At 40.4% G+C, this 23,693-nt stretch overlaps 2 protein-coding genes across 2 annotated transcripts in view; one reads left to right on the top strand and one right to left on the bottom strand.

Moving 5' to 3' along the window:
• Nucleotides 1-15,218, bottom strand: part of PLPPR4 (phospholipid phosphatase related 4) — a 59,681-nt gene extending 44,463 nt beyond the window's left edge. The window contains exon 1 of the mRNA XM_080407077.1: nt 3,069-15,218. Within this exon, the coding sequence (XP_080263203.1) occupies nt 3,069-3,146 (78 nt within the window). The 5' untranslated portion in view covers nt 3,147-15,218. The remainder of the gene's footprint in view (nt 1-3,068) is intronic.
• PLPPR5 (phospholipid phosphatase related 5) overlaps nt 1-23,693 on the top strand; it is a 262,285-nt gene that overhangs the window by 150,619 nt on the left and 87,973 nt on the right. The window contains exon 4 of the mRNA XM_080407158.1: nt 15,454-23,693. This exon is cut by the window's right edge and continues 22,350 nt beyond it. The gene's annotated coding sequence lies outside the window, so the exon portion shown is untranslated. The remainder of the gene's footprint in view (nt 1-15,453) is intronic.

The raw sequence follows: 23,693 nt of genomic DNA, 5'->3' as shown, positions 1-23,693 counted from the left end.
CTGAATTTTATTAGTTATTACAGATATTTTTTTCACTCTAACTGTATAATGTATTTCATTTGTATAATACAAACAAATCCCTTTCCTACTGCTTTGGAATTTTGACTTCCTCCTTGATCCAACAACTTTTTTTCCATGTCTTTCCTTTTGTCTAGTGTTTGAGAGAAAAAACAGCACTTTTTTTCTAATGTATTTTCTAAACAATCTGCTTTCCCTTTGGCCTAGACCACCTAGGTCGTGATACAAAGCGGATGACAGCAAACCCTAATTTTTTTGTTTGAAGGTACAAACTCAACATGCCATGCTTTTTTTGTTGCAATTCAGGGTGGGGAGGGACTGTCTGCTATGAATGGGACCGAGAAAATTAAAGCAAATGCGTGGCAGAACTAAAAACATACATTAAAAAATTGACAGCATTCAGATGGGAGAGGTTGAAAGCCTGTTTCCCATCATCCATTCAACTACCATTCACAAAAGTAAAAGCTTTAAAATTCAGAGAGCCTTAATTAAATTGAGTGAGTTTTGTTTTTAAGTAGTTGGCTATTGGATCACATTAGGAGCTTACCTCCTGCTTACAAAGGAAATCCATATTATGTAGTAATGCCAGTCAACAATAATGGATGACTTCTCTACCTTACACTCGTGAACTTCTCATTGCAATTAAATTACTTTTGATTAAATCCCACTTTATGAGGTACAACTCAATCTTTGGTTCTCCTTCAGCCAATCAGAACAGAATAATCTAAGCCATCATGTTCTTTTTCTCATGCTGTTGAAGTGCTGGCATCTGCCTGTGATACAAAGCTCTAGAAAGGCATTCTCATTAGTCTGATTAGAATTAGTGTGGGTAAAAGCAGGGTGGGTGTACACAAGTAACACAAGCTAAATGTTTCTTTCTAAATATCATATGAATTGTTGTCACCCCTTCACTCAAGTGATTTGTATACTCAACTAAAATGTGGGAAACGGTTTAAAATCCTCCTTCTGTGTAATGGAAGATGGCTGATAAATCAGTGAAGAGCTTCCTAATCAATGTTTAGGCTCAGGTGTATTGCAGTCAGTTTTTTTCTCTTTGATATTGCTTTTACTTGTACTGAATACCTACATGATCATCAGTTCAAGAGGGACTGTAAGTATGCAGTTCCATAATTGGAACCCACTCCTGGGGTAAAAGGGCTTGCACAGGCTCTAGACTCTGCTCCTCTGACTGAATAACATAGAAGGCCTGAAAGCTCATTCGGAGACCATTCTGTTAAACAGGGACTCTTACATCCTCTCAGCACAGCTGGGTGCTGAAAAGATCTCACCCTTTTTTAGATCTAGCTGTAAATGACTTGCTGAAGGTTGCAAGAGTCCACAACAGAGTGGAGAACTCTCCTGCTTCATGTGGCAACTGTACACAGAGCTCAGTCTAAGTTCTTCACTGCTCTCAGAACCCTTTGCCTTATTCCTTGGAACAGCTACAGGGGGCTTCTAGGGGAGCTACAAGTATGCAATTAATATTATAGAAGGCCACTCTTTTGAGTAGCAGGCACACATTACTTCATCCCATCTTACTGCAGGCCAAAGCACGGCCTACCAAACAGCACAGCTCTTGTGTCTTGCAGGATCTCCACCTTGTCCCCTGCATTAGTTATGCCCAAGCTGAGGTCCACCAATCTCCCTTCCTGTTTGGATTCCCAAAGCAACAAAGATAGAACAGAAAGTGAGGAAGCCTCTACCTTTGTTTAAGGGCTTCTCCAAGCTTGACCTCTCCCTCGTGGGCAAAGCTAATGTAAGATATATGGCTCAGCCAGTGCCTTCCATCAAAGGGCTTTTCTTGAGCAGGCCTGAATACATTGATAGGATGTGTCTGATGCTTCCGTATAACCAGCCTCTGCAAAGCTTTCCAGTTGGTGCAGCTTGCTTTGGGTTAGCTCCTGACCATGTCCAGGTGCTTAGGGAGTGCAGGGGACAGACCCACTCCACCGTTACCTAAAATCCCTTCTCAGCCCAACTCCTTCTACCTCCTAGAGAACCTCCACAGCCCTTCAAGTGCACCTGAAAGAAAATAATTTTTGGTTTCTGTTTTACAAAATGTTTATATTTTAATACTTTATACATAGAGTATTATATGTATTTTTATGCTTTTATTTAGCATACCGGTTATAATTAACTCACACCATATTTTACCATTAAGTTCTTCATGTTATTTTCAGTCTCTCTCTGAGGTAAGTTACATGGTGCTTCAAAATGCCTGTCACTTCCCCTGTGAGTGGGGTCACCTGAAACACTTTGTTCAATCCGTAAAACATTTTTACCTCCCTCTTACTGCTGTGCCATTAAACCAAGTCACATCACACCCATTTCCTTAAGCTTAAGCTGTGCCTACTCATGCTCTCATAGAGGTACCTAAGCGACTGTACTTTCCAGGGGGGTTAAATGCCTCCAAGTGACACACCAAGCAGCTAGAGCCTCTGCAACTCCACCTGCTACCAGCTCAGCAGCCATAGCAGGTTTTGCTCTTTAAGATGTGCAGAGAACACAATTCCATTTTCAAAATGGACATTTTTAGCTCTGTTAGAAGAAGCACATAATCCAGGAGTCAGTAAAAACATACCACTGATTATCATTCTGAGAACATTTATATTTTCCTAAGCATTTCCTTACAAAGGTGATTTTTATTCCACCAAAGCAGTGCGAGCGGCGTTTGCCTAGAAGCCAGCCCTCCTTGAAACATGTCTTCCTCCCGAGAGGTTCCTGTGCACACCGCAGGATTTAGTTGAGCAACCCTTTCATTTTCTGAGCGATTCTTAGAAATAATTCCCGCTTGCAAAGACTGCAAAGAGGTTAACTTGTGCCTGCGCCTTACGGGGGCTTCGATGCCGACTGCGGTGAGGCAGAGAGCATCACGTAGGGATTCTGCATCAGGCGGTGCGGCACCAGCGCCGAGGCGAGCTCCCCCTGCGCGGGGACGGCGGCGCTCCCCGCGGCAAGGCTCCGAGGGGCGCCGCTCCCCGCGCCCGCCGCCCGCCCCGCCGCCACCGCGCCCGCTCCCCAGGGCCCCGCTCGCCGGGGCGGCCACTCACCTCCACGAAGTAGAAGCAGGGCAGGAGGGTGACGCTGTCCTTGGTCACTTTGCCCTTCTGCCGCTCCTTGGCGGACATGCTGGCGGGGGCTGCGGGCGGCGGCCCCGCGCTCCCCCGGCCGTCGCAGCCGCCCGCCGCGGCTCTCCTCCGCCGCCGCCGCGCCGAGCCCCGCGCCGCCCGCTAGCGCGTCCCTGCGCCGTGCGCGGCTGACGTCAGGAGCCGCTCGGCGGCGGGGGGAAGGCGCCCGGCCCCGGCGGTGCGGGCGGCGGGGGTCCCGGCCGCCTTAACTCCTTCGCGCCGGGGCTTCGCGGACGGTCGGTGCAACCGGGGACGAGGGGGAGCCCCGGGGCGGCGCGCTCTGCCCGAGGGAAGCCGTGGCTGCTGCAAGCCGGCTGAGGATGTACCCCTACGGGCCCGAGCCACCTGAACAGGGTCCCTGCAGGCGCGAGGGCGTACAAGATGCGCCATGGGGAGCTGGGGGCTTTTGTCGTGTTTCTGGGAAATCGTTCTCCGAAACAGGGAAGTGGAATGGCCCTAGGGAGCAGCATTCCTGTATGGCCCATGTTTTCTTGCAGGTGTACTCTTTTGGAGATGAAATTGCTAAGGACAGCTCACCCCAGCCTCCACACTAGTCAGAGGGCGTGTGGCTGGGACTGAGCAAAACTGAGCTTTTCAACCCCGTGTGCAATAATAAGGCATGATTTCTCCAGTCTGTGAGGTATCTGGTGCAGGTCCTGCTACAATCTTAAAGGGAACAGAATTAACCTGAACAGTTGTTTCCATGGTGAAATGTGTTACTTTGAGATTCTATTTATGGATCAGTTAGCAGCCTTTTCTCAGGCAAGCTCCTGTTGATGTCAATGACAGGTACCCTGGATAAGTCCTGCAGAAGTTCTCTGTATGGGATAGTATTTTCATTCTTTTGTAGCACGTTAATGATGTCTGCAAAGGTTGTCCTGTGCCTGTAAGATTATTCTTGCATTGCGGTGTTCAGCTTTAATGTTCAAGGAGCAGAGTGTGACTCAAAGAGTCATTGTTTATTTTCTGTCCCTCCTTTTGGGGAGGAAAATGGGAAATAATGTGCTGTTCTTGTTCAGATGGTCGCTAGTAATTTGGCTGCTGTAGCCAGGGTCCTATGGCAACGAAGGTGAAGATTCTCATCAGCCCCTTTTGTTGACTAGCTGTTCTCCTTTCATTTACTCGTAGAGGATGTGCCACTCCATGCTCTGCACTGAGCAGGCAGGGAAAGAAGTTTCATAAGAGGGTAAAAGCAAAATCATACTCTGTGGAAGGCAAATCAGTAGTCTGACTCCAAATTATTGAAAAAGACTTTCCAGAGCTGCAACAGGTTGCAAGTGTTGCCACACCAATACATAGTCTTGACCTAACCCTGTTAAGAAAGATTTCCAGGGTTTCTGCTCACTCAGGGGAATGGGGAACTCATTAGTACCCCTGTGAAAGGGAGGTTGGGGGGCTCCAGGCAGCAGAGGTGGCCACGAGTATTTCTGGGAGTGAAGCAATTACTTTTTTGCCAGTGACAGACCTTGACCAGAACTCCTGCCCTTTATCTAATCAAATTGAGGAGGAAAAGGATCATCAGTGGCTGGGTCCCAGAGTGTGGTAGGTCTGCCTTGCATTAGTCTAAAGGTGATACTGATGGGCAAGTAGGGACATGGCTAGGCTGCATTTCCCAACCTTCTCTCTGGACTTTCATTTGTTCTCTGTTGAGACTCAACTATAGCAAGCACTTTCTCGGGAGTAGGTAACCAAGGTACAGTGAAGGTGTCACTTCATCATTTTACCCTTGCTGTGCTGCCAGTGATGTGCTCCTAGCTTCCAGCTTACCCTGCCTGAGACTCAGAGGGTAGCACCTGGCAGACTCTGTGTCGAGGCTCTGTATCTCTCTTCATCTTGCAGTGTCCAGAGAGGGTTGCAGTCATTTGGCCCTTATGTCCTGAACTCACATAATGGAGTAAGAATATTTCTTCTCGTCTTCTCAAGGCTCTCTTAAGGTTCCTGTGTGTCCTCTTTCAAGAATGTGAATATTGATGGAAAAAGAGAAAAATCCCCTCCTGAGTGTAATGATATGGCTTTTGGACTAAAGGATTCATATATATATATTAACACCTGGTAACACATAAGTCCCCCCTCAGTGCTGTTGTATTCACCTCTTTTGACAGTTAGTTATTAGAAATTATGGGATTGTTTTACATTTACATAAAATCTCATTGAATTGCTCTAGAAGTATAAGCAGCCTTCAAATGGGTATAGCATACATTTATAGCCCTATTAAATATCCCTAATGTTGATATACCAGTGTGAAATGAATTTTGTGTAAAGGTGTGTATTGGGTTTGCGTGGAAGGTTTTGGTGGTGGTGGGGCTACAGGGGTGGCTTCTATGAGAAGCTGCTAGAAGCTTCCCTTGTGTCCCATAGAGTCAATGCCAGACGGCTCCAAGATGGACCCGCTGCTGGCCAAAGCCGAGCCCATCAATGAGGATGGTAGTTTCTCTGTGATAAGATATTTGAGGGGGGACACCTGGCAACTTCAGCCAGATAGAGGAGCGCGAATATGTGAGAGAAGCAACTCTGCAGGCACCAAGGTCAGTGAAGCAGGAGGGTGAGGAGGCGCTCCAGGTGCTGGAGCAGAGATTCCCCTGCAGCCCGTGGTGAAGAACATGGTGAGGCCTGCTGTGCCCCTGTAGCCCATGGAGGTTAACAGTAGAGCAGGTATCCACCTTCAGCTTGTGTAGGACCCCACACTGAAGCAGACAGATGCCCAAAGGAGGCTGTGACCTTGTGGGAAGCCCACACTGGAGCAGGGTCCTGGCAGTACCAGTAGACCCATGGAAAGAAGAGACCAAGCTGGAGCAGGTTTTCTGGCAGGGCTTGTGGCCTTGTAGGGGACTCACGCAGGGGCAGTCCGTTTCTGAAGGATTGAACCCTGTGGAAGGGACCCATGCTGGAGCAGTTTGTGAAGAACTGTAGCCTGTGAGAAAGACTCACATTGGAGAATTTCATGGAGGACTTTCTTCCATGTGTGGGACCCCATACTGGAGCAGTGTGAGCAGGGGCAGAGTGTGAGTCCTACTCCTCTGAGGAGGAAAGAGAGGCAGCAATGTGTGATGAACTGACTGCAATCCACAATTTCTGTCCCTCTGTGCCCTTGGGGGAGGAAGTAGAGTGTTTGGGAGTAAAGTTAAGCCTAGGAAGGAGAGAGTGGTGGTGGGAAGTTAGTTGAAAATTTGGTTTTATTTCTCATTGTCCTACTCTATTTGATTGGTAACAAATTAAAATGATTTCCCCAAGTTGAGTAGTCTATTTTGCCCATGACAGTAATTGGTGGAGTGAACTCCCTGTCCTTATCTTGACCCGGGAGCCTTTTCTTATATTTTCTCTCCCCTGTCCAGCTGAGGAAGGGAGTGATGGAGCAACTTTGGTGGACACCTGGCATCCAGCCAAGGTCAACTCGCCACAATGATTATCATCTATATGATCTCACGAAGGAAAATGCATTGGTGGTAAAAAATTCGGAAAACACCTCCTGTCCATTTCAATCAAGATAGTCTTACAGGGAAGTGTGGTGATGCCTGACTTAAAAATGCCTATTATCTATGTGCAGGATGGTCATGTGTACAAGACCTGCACTAATGCTGGCAGCTTTTTTTACCTACCTTGAAGCAATCTCTGTAACAGGGAAGTGTCATAGGAATGTGTCAGCATAAAGCATAGAACTGTTTGTTTATGCTTTACTTCAGCAAAAACAATGGAGTTAATGGAAAAATTTAAAGAACTTGGGGGACTAAAAAATAAAGTTCATAGATCTGGAGTATAGGCCTCTTCTGACTCATCTGGAATAAGATTTAAGAAATGAGATGCATTCTGCCTTCAACAAAAAGAAAACATAGCCATCCAGTGGGTGGTCCTGGTGATTCCAAGCTGAATTTTAAGACCTCAGTTTGACACAAAACCTTGCCCCTGCTAAAGAAGTATTATCAGTGGAGCTTCTTTAGTTTAGCAAAAAAAGCCCCTTTTTTTTGCACTTGTCAGGCAGACAGTAGCTGGCACAGTTATTAGAAACATAATTTGAAATTATTTTCCAGCATAGTCTAGTGTGTTGGCAAAGTTGCACTGTATAAAACGTGACTGCAGCTCATCATCTCCTTATCCAGGTGCTCTCTCTCCTTTGTAGCAAAATCTGCCTTTATTCCCAGGTTTTGGTAAGTGCTGAACAGAGTCAATGGCTGTGGTTTCACTGCTTCCATGGGAACAGAAAGCACACTGCATAAGCAGGGACCTGTGCTATATGACTGAATAAACCCTCTTGCCAAAGCAGGATGAGATAATTTGGGAAAGAATTAGAAATGGTTGAGAGCTGCTGGGTCTGTGGCTGTGCAGATCCACTGGTCAGACATGGCTCCGGAGGGCTGTAGCAAGCAGAAGTTTGGCCAGAGGATGCAGCAGCAGCTGCAGTAGCAGTTACCATTGCTTAGTAGCCTAAGAAAACCTGCTTTCCCCTGGTGTCCACACAATTTCCCTGCACAAAGGTAATTTCTGGGACTGTGTGCATGGATCAGTTAACTCTTTCCTATTATATAGATGGATTTTTTTGTTTTGTTTTGCCCACCGATCCTGGAACAGATGATGTGAACTCAGCATATTAAAACAGAAATCCTCTTCTGGAGAAAGAGTGGCATATGGGATCTGGGCTATGCTGTGTGGAACTGACAGATGATTTTTGTTCTGCGTTGCTTGCCATATCAGCTTTCAGAAGTGCAGCAGTGTGTGTGTGTATGTATATATATTATTCTTTTTTCCCCCAGTCCCTCAGGAAAGTGTCTGGTTGGGGGAATTTGTTGTGTGTACTGAATTCACATGTTATTCCATAAGAAAATCTGCCCTGAGCAAGTGAGAGGGCATAGCTTGTTTTACAATCATGTATTTAAAAGATTATTGTTGTCATAAGACAGACACATTTTTACAAATATTTCATGAACAGGCTTTCTAATCTTTGGTGCAACTACTTAATACAGTCTGTTACCTGGAGAAAAGAAAATGGTGGCTCCCAGGACAAAGTTCATGTCAGACAAAAGGACATCTTTTCTAGCATCCTAAAAAGGTACCTTACATATAAACCTGTCTAGTGTAATGAAAGGAAGAAATGATAGTATACAGCAAAATTGGATAGTTGAATGATATCAAAGGCATCCGCTTAGTTATTAAGATTTGCATTAGCTTTTCTCAAGTACAAGTTTATTTTTTCCTTACTTTTTCACATTAGGGCAAATTTTTCTTCTGACCCATCTGTAGCTCCCATGTGAGCTGCACATAGCACTCTTGGATAGATGGCATGTGACAGCACTGGGAGGAGATTCATAGTGGAACAAGTTCAAAACATACAATAGGGATCCACAGTGCAGATGGGAGAGTTAAATTCTGCTTTGAAGTTGTAATTGCATCAAGCAATTTTTTCTCCACTATGCCTAATAATCTCCTGTTGCTGTAAAACTATGTCTTCTAATGTCTTTTCTGTAGCTACTAGATATAGGTCACAGCTTTAAAGTAGCAGATGACTCTGAATGATTCCTGGCTTTCCTGCTGCCTTTTACACTGCAGTGTTTGGTCTAGAAAATGTTTTGCATGAGTCATGCTAGGATCATTCTTCTGAATCTCTGGCTTTACATACTACTTATAAACACATTTACATAGTATCTTGCAGATATACATGCCTGTGCCTTCTGGCGTTAGGCAAGTTTTGCGTTGCAAGCTATGCGGCTGTGGAAGCGTAAGGCTGGACTGTGGTTTGTATGGACTGCTTCTCCTTAAGTCAGATTTAACACCAGGCTGAGCGGTTATGTGGCTTTTTAGTGAAGCTGCCTTGTGGCTGGCTGATGTGGAATATGTGAAACTGCATTTATGTTTGCTATGTATTACGACAAATATGCTTTTATTTTGATGGTGTTAACTGCATATTCTTAGTTACCTGCATACATCTGGATATATGTATTTACATTTACATTTACATATACATATACATATATTAGTTACAGGCATGGCGGCATGAAAACATCAGAATGTGAAAACCCCAGACTGTTGCTGGGATATCAATGGCTCTTTAAAGTAACTTTGTGTAAATATCAGTAAGGCACAAATCAGGGTTTTTATGTGGTGACCTGTCACAGAGATTTTGCTTGAATCTGGGCAAGTTACTTATCACCAGCTAATTAAATATCAGCCATTTGGTGCATGAGCTGAGGCAGAGGTCGAGTGAGAAACTGCAGCCATGCAATTAAAGTAGCACCCATTTGTCTAAATGCAAATACAGAAGTCCCAGCAGGAATCCTGTTTGCCCTGCAATCTGTATGAAATACCATGTCAGAAAAGGGCTGATATACATGTCTGACATTTTGAGGAGTACTGCTACAATATTCTGTTGATATTAATCTATCCCTTTCTAACCACTGCACATATTTGCTTCTGAACTTAGTTTTGCCATTTCCAAGACTCTGTTGTCATGTTTTTCTAACCTAAATAACCTCCTTCTCATTTTTTTTTCTTAAATTAATATGCATGGACACAAAATTAATGAAAAATGTATGCTTCAGATTCTGTGAACAAGACTGTGTGCATGGCTTTGAGAAGGAAATTTGTCAATTGAATGGTAAAAACACAAGATGGTGGCTTATTCATAGGAGGTGGTAGGAAAAATGTCTACAATACTAAAATATGTATTTTTTAGTGTTCTTAGATGTTCCAAATTCACAAGAGACAAAAATATTTTATTTTTGCAATATTGAACAATATTGAAGCCCAACATTAATTTGGAAGTATATAATCATAGTGCTTTTTTGTTGTCAAGGACACAAATTAGGTGGCCTCAGGACTGGAGAAAACTACTGTTCCTCACCATTAAATACTCATTTTCACCGTTAGTTTTTTAAACTGAGGCATAAGAACCTGCCCTGTGTGTACATATGCACATAAAAATGTTTTTATGTACTTATGAGGTCTTAAGGCTTCGATTCAATGTGGCAATTGAATGAAATCATGTCAGCTAAACATTACTGCAGTTCCACCATAGTGCTCAATATATATCGTCATTAACTATTTATACTGTATAGCACCACAGAACTCTGGTTCCATCTGTCATTATAACATTATATCACTGAACTAACAGAAAAGGGAAAACAATGGAATGCATATTTTATTATTTGTATAAAATTTTCCTTGAACATATTCTACATCATCAGGCAGCAAAATATCTCATTATCAATAAATGTTATGCAGAAATAGCATGGCACAAGAATCAGTCTATCATTTTATTAAACTAAAAGTGAAAAAAACCCAATCTATGAATAAGTTGAGTAGAAAGAACTTGATTGTAAAAACTAGTTGAATATTCACAGAGAGAATGCTCTTTGTAAAATTAATACTTGGGCAAAAATAAAAGAGGCTGTACAATCACCTTGTATCTTGATTCTGTAATGTGAGACTGAAGCGCTGTCAGGTGGCTTTCAGCCCCTCTGTGATCATGCTTAGAAAGCTGTTCAAGTCAACCATTGCTAAATTCAATGTGGAAAATTTTGTTAACAGGGGGAGTGTAGATTCAAACAGACAACCTTTAGCAAGGGAACAGTGACTGAGTAATTATTCCTTCATATAGGTAAAGATATAACTGTGCAGTCATTAATAAAAATAACTGAGGGTTTAGCACTTGATGTTAAAATATTATGTCTAGCAATAGTGCCTGCATAGCAGAGGTATGCCAAATAGGCATGCTTCTTAGACATGCTCTGATGCTCTGTTTAGTTTCTAGCACAGAACATAAAATGACAGTGGCAGAAGTGGCTATTTAGCTCTCCAAATAATTAAAAGCTATAGTGCTTGGTCTTCCTCCAGTGACATGAAAAGTTGCAAACTGCAATCTTTCTCTTGTCATATGATGGAATCTACTGTACACATATTTTATCATCTGTCTGCACATGTTCAGTAGCTGCAGTGATTCCCAGGGGTGTGGATTTGCCACACACATGAAGATCAGTAATACTTCCCGTGCATGTTAGGTGTAATCTTCTGGACCATAGTTGTGCACACAGTTAATCGGGTGCACTCTGGTTTCTATACATTCCCAATGAATAAGTGCCTATGCAGCCAGTTAAATATTATCTTTATTGTATATCAAATGACTTGTTTCTATGTGACAAGTTCATTGTTTGTAGAAACTTCTGGAATTCTGCCTGACAGAAGTATACTGCTGAAGTTCAGAGTGCAAATCCTGAACAGAGGTGTTACACCCTGGTACTTGTTGAAAATACTGTAAACCCATATTTTCTGCCACTTCCTAATAAGCTGCTCCTGCATTTGAAACTGAAAGGGATGCTTTTCAAGAAGTAGTTACGATTGCCTGTATTATCATTAATTGCTGATATTTTGGTTTCTGGAATAACTGAAGGTTTTTTCTCCTTTTATCTATTACTCTATTATTTCAAATATTTCAGGAAAAAGCAGCTAGTGAGGCCTTACATAAAAAAGGAGCTGCATATAGCCAGCAAAATATCACTGAGCAGTTAAGAATGAGTTTCAATAATATTAGAATAAAAATTTAGTACTTTGCTTATGTAGAGGACACAAAGTGGAGTGGCTGATAGGCATTCAAAATTATGCAATATTCAGTTGCATTCTTCTCAACAACATCTATGTTGACATTGTTATATGGCAATAATATGACATTGTTACAGTCACCAGGTTCTAGAGGAAGTAATTTAGCTTCATGAATTTGGTTTTGAGATTTCCTTAAAGTGAATCAAAATGTCCTTTATGCTTCTGCAGAGAAGCACATGAGCTCATAACACTCATAGTTTGTTTATTCTTACCTAAAATTTGCCTTCAGTGGAAATACCGTGTAGTTTACAATGGCACAGGGTTGAAATTCTCTGCAATATACTGATTACTCTTGTATATAAAGTCAACTGGAGGTGAAAGACTTTAGTGACAAGTACACTGGGCTTGCTTTCAATCTGGGTAAGCAGAGAACTCTGGTATTTCATGTTTGGTATTGGGGTGTTATGATTATTCATCTAAAATGCTGATTTAGCTTATCACAGTAAATGAGCACCTCATAATTTAAGATGTTTATCCTAAACGTATTCCTATTTTGTAACTGAGGAAATTAAATATGAAAGACTAAGACCTTAACAAGACCTTAGCTTTGCTGTAATACCTCTTTGATTAGACATACCTGGCACAGTTAGACTAGCAAGAGCTCAATATGGATTCAGTGATATTGACAAATATATCTTCCTTATGGCTTTTCACTTGGAAAATAGAAATACATTATCCTAGTTATAAGACTTTTAAGACTTACTTTGTTGCAGTATAAAATACAGCTATCTTGAAGGCTCCTGAAATAAAAAAGTCACACTTTTCTCAGCATAGTTACACAATCGAATTTGGTAAACTGTGCTATGGTAGTTTGCCTAAAGGGAAGCTGAGAACTGAATTAGTATCTTCTGAGTCTTGCCAGTGCCTTAAACCACTGGACCAAACTTCCATTTCTTCCTTTGCCAAAAACTAAGGGCAAAGAATAATAAAACACAGACCAAATGAGTTAGCTTAATAACTGAAGGAAAATTATCATAAGTAATGGCAACAGTAATAATGAGAAGATATCCATCATGTAAGGGAGTGTTTTGTCTTGGTGCAATTCTTCATTACCCCTGACTGGAATATCTTAAACATATTCAAGCCATTATGACTTTTCACTGAGTTTTAAGGATTGTAACTATTAGGTGTAAACCGCAAAAAAAAATGGAGGTGCTTCTCTGTAACTTGAGTGATGTGGGCCATATTCTGCTTATAGGTGTGCCTGTACAATATGTGCTTGAGAGTTAAATGGGTGGTATTTTCTATGTTTGTACTCATTCAGTAACTTGTGTTTGTTTTTTTTAAAGAAAAAGTCAGTTACTTATAATTAATTCCTTAAAGTGGACTGCTTTAATAAATAGATGTTTCTACATGTGCTTGGGAGCATATGCATATTAGGATATATACTTTCCAAGTTGTCAACTCTGCATCTAAATTCAGTCTGTCTTCTGGTACATACCGACAAAAATCTGCAGATTTTTCAGATAGCATTTGGGAGTAGGCAGTTATTGCTGATGGTCCCAGATTCAGTCCCCAGATAACTGTCCTGCAACAGCTTGTTATGTTTGCAGAACGTGTGGAGAATGTAAGATGATTTTGTCATAGGGCAAGCAGAAGTGGAGGCTGTGTATCTGCTTGAGCTGTGTGCAGCTCACTATGGTGTGGCACTAAGTTCTTGTTCTGTGTAGCTGCTCCAGTAAATGCCAATGGTAGGATAAAAAGAAATGGGAAAGAACAGGGAATTAGACATATCTGATGACTTAATGAATGCTTTTAGTTTTATGTTCTTCCATTTAGCACCTGGCTTTCCCTGGGTGGTTGTTCCTGAATTTGACAGTCTAGAAAGAAAATGGCTACATATAAAATCTAGGGAAATTAGGGCTCTAAGATAAACTGAAGTAGCTCAACTGTGCCTTAACTTTGTTGCCTGCCACAGTGTCCTGTCGAAGCATTCAGGAATGCCAAATACTTGAAGCGCTCTAGTAACCATAGCTTCTGCAGGCCTCTGCCTTGTGGACTGGCTGGTGGAGAGTTCTGCTGGCCTTATATCTCTGCAGTGTGTCTCTTTGCCTACTGGCACATCTCCAAAGGGAGACCTGACATCTTTATGGCTTCTGTGTAGTCAGAGAACTGTAAGAAAGCCCCAAATAAGGGACAAAAGCTTTACTCATGTAACTTGAGAGGAATTAGTCTTTATCTTTGATTTTGTAGGTGTATATACTGAGTATAATATGTGCATTGATTACATGAGGTCAGCATCATTTCATGGAGTTGTAAACTTAGCCTAAGTGGAAGGGTTGAGGACAGAATGTTATGATCTATTCTTTCTGGAATGAAAATAAACAACTTAATTTGTATGGAAAGCCAATACTATACAATTGGAGACAGAGTTACAGATGCATACTGCCAGAAGATTTACTATTTATATATTTGCATGGAAAACCCCACAGGTCAAAAAACCCACCCATATTTGAGCTGTAAGAGAATAAAATTTTCCCAGTGCATAATAAAATGCATTATAAGGCATCTACTGGCTCACTTGCCTCCTTGCAGTGTGGTGAATGCATAGTTTCACGTAATTATGTGCAAGCATGTAATACAAACCCCCATTCATTTATTTTTTGTGCAGCTTAAACGCTGCATGTTGGCTTCTGCCTGTAGCCTGACTAGATACATGGATTTGCTCGCAGAACTTCTATTTTTTTTTTTAATTGAAACAAGGATTTATGAGTACAAAGATGAAAACAGGATTCCTGCTCTGAACTTAGAAATCTAGATAGTGTTTCCCAGGCAAACTCAAGTCCCTCAATAGTTTTAAATAATTCAACTTTGGTAACTTTAATAATTCTGCAAAAAAATTGATTTGTACGTCAATAATTCAGTAATATGAAATGTGATGTTTTCCATATTTTTCCAAGATCCCAATCCATGTGTATTATAACCCTTTTTTGATGTTTTGTACATAAATTCTTCAATGACTTAGTCATTGTATTGGGTCTGGCTGAGCCCCAAAGCAGTGCTCATAGTGCTGTGCCTGTATTGGTGCCTAGAAAGGCAGTGATAACACACCAGTGTTTTGGCTACTGCTGAGCAGGGCTTGCACAGCATCGAAGCTGTCTCTCCGACCTTCCCTGCCCTACACCACCAGTAGTCTGGTGGTGGGCCAGATCTCGGCAGGGGACATAGCCAGGACATCTGACCCAAAGTGACCAAAGGGATATTCCATATCATATGACATCTGCTTACCTATAAAAGCTAAGAGAAAGGAGGAAGAGAGGGGGGCATTCGTTATTTATGATGTTTGTCTTCCAGAGCACAATTGCTATGCGTACTGAAGCCCTGCTTTCTGGGAAGCATCCAAACATTGCCTGGTGATGGGAAGTAGAGAATAAAATCTATTGCTTTCCTTCGCTTCTGCACATGCAACTTTTGCTATTGCTTCATTAAAGTGTCTTTATCTTGACCCACAAGCTTTTTTTTTTTTTTTTCCATCTTATTTTCTTCCCCCCCTCCGGTCCTGCTGAGGGGAGCAATAGAGTGGCTTGGAGGGCACCTGGTGTCCAGCCAAGTTCAACCCACCACAGTCATTCAGATCAAATTGAAACTTATACCTTGTTTGTTTCATAACTGCCCCAGCATTTCTGAATAAATCAATTTTTCCAAGTTCTCTGTGGTCTAATGATTACAGAAAAGCTTAATGCTAAATTAAATCACATGGAATTACTGTTTCTTCACCTGGTAGAATAGCTCAAGATGTCTCTACAAACTCAAAATCTGAGAAAAAAGCTTTTGTGACTTGGACATATGAAAGTGGCTCAGCAGAGGCTCTCCAGTCAGCCTTGGTATAATTGTACCCACACAGGAACAGGTAAGAAAGCAGGAAGCCTTATTTCTATTCCTTACCAAACTCTGTATCTAGAATGGAAATTAAATTGAACATAGACGTACACAATCAAGTGACAAACAAGAGCAATGTCTACATACAGGAATGTTCTGCAGTGTGGCACTAAAACCAACAAGATGAAAAGTGCTGAAAGTCCTTCAGGATGTCCTTCAGGACATCAGGAAACAGATGTGTAACAGAGTTGTTGCTTTTCTGAATGCTTTCAGTTACAAAAATTTTGTCCTGCAGTACTTTCTAAAAGAAAATCAATTCCTCCAAGTAAATGATGTCCCTTTAAAACTGTAAGAATTCTTTATTTCCAGGAAATTTATCCATTACTTCATTTCATGTCAGTAAAATGGAGGCAACAATTTTGATGGATACTTGTATCAGCATACATGTGGCATTAGCAATGTAAGTAGAACAGATACTTAGGAAAGTTCACCTGAATTGATTTGAGAAGCGAGATGCTATGTAGCCTAGCAAATTTCAGCTGCCATTCCCAGGGAGTTCCAGCTTTATGAATTAGGTGGTGAGATATACAAAAGGGGAGAAGCTCCTTTTGAACAATATGGAAGAAAATGGCTTCCATGGACAGACAGACCTTTCAACTGGGTAAATCAGCTGTCAGTTAACTGTGGAGCAAGGAGCTGTGCATTGCCTGAGGCAACAGATCATTGTAGGTTGAGGCAGTCTTTGTGATTTGCTTTATTAAAAACTGCTGTTGAGCTACAAAAGTTATTTCACCCAAACACCTGTAAATCCATGAAAAGCAAGGCATTCATTCTTTGAAATATTACTTTAAAAAGCTCACAGCATTTTACTTACTAGGATCTCAAATTAATATGCAGCTTAATTAGATACCAGTAATTGTTTAAAATCTCTTTTTCTGCTGTGGACAAATGGATGTTACCCTGCCCAGTTTTTAGCAGTACCTCAGAATTGCCCTGAAATAGAATTATTTATACCTTTAATCTAACTTAAATTAAAAACCAAACTGTTGGATTTTGAAAGAAGCAAAAGCCTTACAAATATTTTCTTAATTCCAAATTAATCAGAATATTCAATAGCGTAGTTTTCTTCATCTTTCCCAAGAGTCCATTTATGTTGATTGAGGGATTCATTTGTTTGGGATTTAAAGCGCTTTGATAACAGAACATTGATATAAACGCTTATTCAGTAGAACGTCATTTTCATGTGTTTTTCATTACTGTTATTTGCCTTCCTGCCTTGGCAGAATGCTTTCCAGATACAAATTCTGATGATAAATAGGGAACCGTGACCAATGACAAATTACATGTCTAAAAAGAGGGAAAATATATGAAGGAAGTGATCTTTTTGTTACTGCTTAATACTTAATTTTACTGTTCTTTGAATGGGCTCATCTATCTCTCTAATGGCAATAATTTATTTCTGCTATTTTTTATGGATTTAATATACCTGTTTTTTTACCATTGTGATGTAAAATTCTACACTTATATAATAATAATTAAATAAGAGTGTAGGAATGTTTTCTTTCATTCACATTGGAATGAAGTTCAGATAGTATGACCTGCACTGAGAATATCCTAATGGTTAAAAATTTCACTATAGTAGAAGAAGTAGGGCAAGTAATCAGCAAAACTTTCTTATTTATGTGCATGCCACTTGATGAATATGCAGATGAACCATATCGCCATCTTGGATACCAGATGGAAATTGTTTATGACTCTTAGATATGATCAGCAAGTTTATTTATGGTGCAAAAGCAAAATTAAAAGCAATGACTGCACCTATCATCTTAATTAAAGAGGTTAAAATGCTACATATTTAATCACTGTGATGTCAAGATTATGACCATGGTTAAGAGGATAGAAAGTATGAACACCTTCTGAGGAGCTGAAGGGTATCCATTAATCTGTTAATGGATTGGTGACTGAACCAGTGAATTTTGATACGTTCTGGGATATAGATGTAAGCTTTGGAGATTTGAGGAAGGATGTGGTGCTCCAGGTATGGGCAGGTATCACTGCCCATAATATGGTCTATGCATTTCTGTATATTCTTGCTACATGTTTTTGTATGTTCTCCTTTTATTTTATGCTATCCAGATGCTTGTACATCTCTTGTTCATGTGTCTTCCATTTAATTTCCTCATTTTCTTTGACATTTCACTGTCCCAGTTCTATCACTCCATTTTCTACACACCTTTTCTTTCTTTCTTTCTTATTTTCATGTCTTGTTCACTCCCTCCTACATAATTTCCTACTTTTCTTGCCTCCTCTCCCATCTTCCCTTCCTTATCCTTTTCTCTCATCCAGCTCTTTCGGTCTTCCATTTTAGCCTTCTCACCCTCTTTTGTTTATCTTTGCCATGTCTATTTCCAAGCTCCCTGCCCCTTTCCCCACAGTGCTCCACTTCCTTGCTTTACTCCGTGAAGCTGTCTCCTGCATATTGCCAGGCAACCTGCCTTGATTAGGGCAATAGTTAATTGAGACAGTAAGCAGAAACCAGGTGACCGAGCCCTTAAAGGAGAGCAATACGATACCCTTCTCTTTGTGCCTGTGCCCCGTGCTTACCACACCCCTCTAAATATTACTGGTAGCAAGGTCATCGCTGCCAGCGTGACACTCCCGGTTTTGCGGGCGGCAGTGAACTGAGGAGCTGTCCAAGGTATGGCCGGTGGTCCCAACTGCCCTGTCCTGTCCCGTCCTGTCCTACCTTGTCCTGTCCCAACCCATCCTGTCCTTATATCTCTTTCCCCTTCAGTATTTTGGCACTGAGCTTTTCAGGAAAGTGGCTGTAGAAGTAGCCAGGAAGCCTCTCTTTCTCTCATCCTAGTAACTCCACTGCAGACTGTGGGGAGGTGTCTTTTTCTGCGACTGACTGATAGAATCCAGGATAGCTATCTCAGGGTGCTGGAGTCAGTAGCATGTTGCAGTGCAGGGAGCTCTAAGCAACACTTCAGCTTATCAGAAGATAAGGAAGACAGTGGGAAGCAGTACCTCTTGTTGCAAAGTGGCAGGAAAACATGTTTTCTACATGAAGATGGAATTACAGACGTATCACCAGTGTCCTGCTTCCCTAGTTACTTGCCTAACTAGAGTTCTCAGGTATGCAGATATGTTGAGGGTTTTTTTCTGTACTCAAATCTTACCATCCAATCTGTTTTTTTTCCAAATGCTTGGGAAAATCATGTAAATTATGCTTCTATGCATTGCTGTCAATATTATGAACTGACACCTAAGGATACTTTTCCAGTCTGTTGACCTAACCTTTCATTCACAATATATGTAATGGATATCAAGTGTATCAAAGATATGGTGAGAGACATTGACAGGTACAAAAGATCAACCTTTACCTCTCCTTGCTCCGAACAATACTTTATTTTCATGGGCATTCTCGGCCAAGTAATCATATTTCTTACCAAGAATATTTTCATCATCTGTTTTAGGAAGTAACATATCCACATAGAGGATTAGAGAAAGTTTGTCTATTTTTTAGTTTGCTTAATTTCTGTGTAGTTAATTTGTCTACCCAGTGACTCAGTTTTCCCACTTGTGACTCTTTCCAAGAGTGCTTGAAGAAGGACTATTACTGAAAACCAGAAAAATGGGATATAAAATCACCCTCCAAAGAGCAAGAAGGTGGCATTGGCACATTGGCACAGTGCATAAAACTTTTGGTTTTCTTTCATTAACTTTGTTCCTTCTTCTTTTTTTTCTTTTTTTTTTTTTTTTTTTCCCCTCATAAGCTCTGTATGCTGAAGTTTATGCTTTTATTAAATGGGGACAATGTCCTTTTCAGTCTTAGAAGATGATAGGAGGGTTATGTAAACCATAACTAAATTCAGTATTGTGGGATCATTAGAAGAAAGTCTGTTGTTACTGTAACTGTAATTGTTAAAGATACTCAATTGGGTACAATTTCTAAAAAATGTTGATGGGATTTAGAATTTTTCAGGGGCTTCTAAAGTTATTTGAGACTTAGAATGAATAATTCTGACCTTTGCCCCGCTGTACATTTTGATTACAGACTGTGTCCTCTTCCCAGAGGAGCTATGGGAATCCTTTACTGTCTTTAGAATTTTTAGAATCGGGTGTGATAATAAGAGGTTCACCCCTTACTCCAGCTAAACTCTTCCTGTCACAAAATGGCAATACAGCAGTTGTTAGCTACTTCTGTGTCTCTCAAAGAATATCCATAAAACATAAAGTTCCTCTAAGACACAGTGAACTTGAGGTTGTGCCTTCAGATGGGTATTTTCCATGGCTAGTATTTTTTTTAATGCAATGTCAATTTTTTAATCACAAAAAGGGATGAATTTTCATGTAGAAATTTCACAGAAACCAAGAAATATGGATTATTATTAGTACTGTTCTATGAATTATATGTGACAGATTTTCCTTTTAAATATAACACATAAGATTATTATATAAATGTAGTAATTTATCCTCTTTTACTCTACTTGAATTCTTAAGTACATTTTTCCTCAATCTTTTCTGAGTCTCCAAGGAGTGTTTTAAAATGTAAAATGGGAAAGAAAAGAAATGCGGGTTGGCAAAGCATTGCTGAGTTTTTTTCAAATGCAGTAGCTATTTTTCCAATTTGTTCCCATTATGGAAATATGGTGAAACAGTAGTGTTATCAGTGTAATGACCAAATGTCAGGGAAATCAGTTCTGAGTAAGATCAGCTTTTGTGTTTTGGAAAACTGTATTGAGTATGGGAAAATGGAAGCTGATTCTTATGCAGTTCTATAAGAAAAATTATCATCACTCATGATTTATAAAAAGTACATCTGAAAACATACCTCTGGCATATGCAGGAGAGCAAAAATGATGCACATGTATTTGATGAGAAGTTTGCCAGGTTAAGTGTAATATTCCTCTGTGTGCTTCTACTTCAGAAGCTGTGTTAACTCTAGGAATGGGAGGGAGGAGAAGCCCCATATGGCTCTGCAGATGCAAGTTGTGTAGATTTTCTGGGCATCCTTGCCTGCTGCAAGATTTATAGTGAAGAGTTTACTTCATTAAAAAAAAAAAAAAAAAAAAAAGAGGAAGAGCATTTTTATGAGTTATTTGCTGCTACTTAATCTGGCCCTAGAAAGATTTGCAATAAGATACAGAGCAAAGAGGTGCAGATTATACCTGATACAATGTGGTATACATAAATTTTGCATTAAATGCAAAAATTAAAAGGAAGATTTCATAGCTGTTCCTCACCCCTGCCCTCTCCCACTTCCTTCAAATAACTACTCAGCCTCCTGGGAGTGAAATGCTATTGTAAGTGCCACTTTTACAGGGAATGGATCTTTCAGTAATTAGCATAGCAGGACAACATCATTCCCTTCAATAGGTTCCCTGTAAAAAATGTTGAAAATCAACAGCAATTGTTTGTCCTCACTTCCAGCCTTGAGTGTTTAACCTTGGATGGGAGAATCATGCTGAGTCCTTTCCTCCAATGAATCCTCACCTGCAATTAAAATGCTGCAGATTGTATTAGTTACTGATAAGTGGTAACAACAATGCCTTCAAATCATATTGAGCTGACCCCTGCACTGTGCTGGTAGCCTTCTGCTGGTTTGTGAGAGATGACTGATGAGAGTTAGGCCCAAGCACCTTGCTATGTGCAAGTTCCCAGCAGGTGTATGCGGAAATGCTGGTTACTGCTCAGCTGTGCCTTCTGCTGAGTGTAGCTTGTCTTGGCTCCTGGCCGGTCCCGCTCAGCTGCGTTACGACTTCTATGGCTAAATGGCTCCAGGAAGGCAAAAAAGAAGGTCATGTACTTCTGTGTTCTTGCCTTGCTTCTTTGGCCAGTTTCATTAAGTTTTCATTGATGTCATAATTTTCACTGAGATGCCCGAGAGAAACCTTCACATCTTCAGTCAGTTATCCTGCCTCCAGAATTTTCAGGTGATTGTGCTATATTTAGGGCCTGAGGATCCTAATGGTATTTAGCAAAACAGCCACAATCCCTTAGAAAATATGTGTTGCTTAGTAAATGATCATACAACCAAGAACAAAAAAGAAAAGGATGTTTGGCTCCTTCATGTTTTCTTAGGAGTTAGAAAGAAGTAAAGGAAATAGTTTTGTGACTATGGTCAGCAGAAGTTACCTAATATTTCAATAGAGGTTATCCACCATGTAAAAGCAGACTATTTTAGCATAATAACTTTTAAGACTAGTGTTACACTAGAAGAGAAAAATCCAGGCCCAATTGAAGTTAATGACTTAGTCAAACTGTAATTTAAAGCATTTCATGAAGACCTGCACACATTTTTCTCTCTAAGGAAATATCTTACTGAGATGAATCTATGTTCCTTTTTTTAAGCTGAAAAAAGAATACAGGGGAGGAAAGAAGTTGTATCATACATCCATAAAGCTCACATTCAATTGTTATACATACAGGGCAGTTTTGTCTAGAGTTGCCTGAGATTTTTTTAAGATAACTTTTAAACATTTTTTCTAAAATTTTAATTAATCTTTCAAAGTGTCAAACTTTCCTATAATAATATGGATATTTCCTGCCCCACTGATATGGCTTACATCATTTCAGTGCCATATAATGTCTGGTCATTACTATAAAACGTATCTTTGTGGGGAGAAAGAGAAAGAAAAACTCAAGAGCAGCATAGGCAGGAGAAAACAATTCTGTCTCTCTGCACAAATGAAGGGAAATGTCATCACAGATCAGACATTATGCACTACACATGCATAATGTACATATTTTTTCCTCCTATTTTCTCTCAATCAAGTCTGATTATGAGGGGAAACTAAAAAAATAATGGACAACTGGAAACTGCTAGAATATGTTGTTACAGAATGCTTTGAGTATTATTAAATGAATTAGTTATGCCATCAGGAGGAGAACAGCTGCATTCTGAACCAGGAAATAGCCTAATTCTGCCTTCATTTTTATTTTAAGCCAGTGAAACTAGCACATGACTGAAGTCAATGAATCTAATGAATCTTTCAAAATATCTTCCTGATAGGAACTACTCAGTACATAACCACCTTGTGTGCAAAAACCATTAGAACCAAATACTGCTTCACAGTGTTTCGGAGTAGCAACTTTCATTTTCAGTAGGATTTGGGAACACAGATAATACTTTGTTTTTATGTCTCTCCAAACTACATATTACAGACAGAAAAGGTTATCAATTCATCAAATTTGTACAGCTCCACTGAGTGAAGGAGCTGACAGTACAGTTGCAATACAGAAAGTCCATTTGGGAACACTTTGCAAGAACAACATATGCACTCCCTTACAATGTGTATTTTAGACATTTGTTTAATGTATATTTTATGTCAAGTTGTCTTATATTAATTTTAAAATTTGAAGTAGACCGAGAACACTGTAAGACCATATTTCACTGAATGTCCTGTGTGCTTGCCCTAAACTTGAGATCTAGTAAAACTGGGCCAGTCAGTCTGACGATGCAGCACCAAAGGGAGAATGTGTTTTGAAATACATATAGTTATCTTCACCTTCTGGCAGTGTTTCCCCCCTCCTTGGAAAGGCAAAGCTATCTTGGCACCTATAATGCAAAGTTCATTGTAGTTCTCAGGGATATGTGCTGTGGTGAAAATACATGAGGTGGCACAGAGAATAACTGCATTTTGTCATTTATATAAAATATATTAATGCTGGAAATAAAAACTGTCATTATGGAATGTTCTATGGTCAATTCATAATTTTTTTATTCTATCAATCCAGCAGTGCAGTAATCTGTGTTAAATGAAAATAGCTCTATAATGAAAAAAAGCAGTCATGATAAAGCTGTATGAAATGTTTTTCACAGAAGAAAAGAGGTATAATTTTTCTACCTCTACAGTGAGCTGGGTGCCTCATGGGCACTGATCTATCTGTTCTATCATTCTTTGTATGACAATACTCTCCCTTAGTACTGCATTCTTCCATGTCACATGGAGGCCACAAACATCTGGGCCAGATATCTGGGCACGAATGAACTCTGAACAAGTTCAGGCACTCAGTCCCTGGTTTTTCCACATAATCAATGGAGAGAGTGAGTGTGTTTTGTAAGAAAGAGGCATCTCTAGAAGGTGATTTGGGTTTTAGGAAGACCAAGGATAATCCCTGAGGTTCTGCTACTTTTGG

The sequence above is a fragment of the Falco punctatus genome (genome assembly GCF_963210335.1).
Source record: "Falco punctatus genome assembly, chromosome: 11".
Lineage (NCBI taxonomy): Eukaryota > Metazoa > Chordata > Aves > Falconiformes > Falconidae > Falco > Falco punctatus.
The sequence above is the reverse complement of the archived record's forward strand: the minus strand, read 5'-3'. Positions and strand labels throughout refer to the sequence as shown.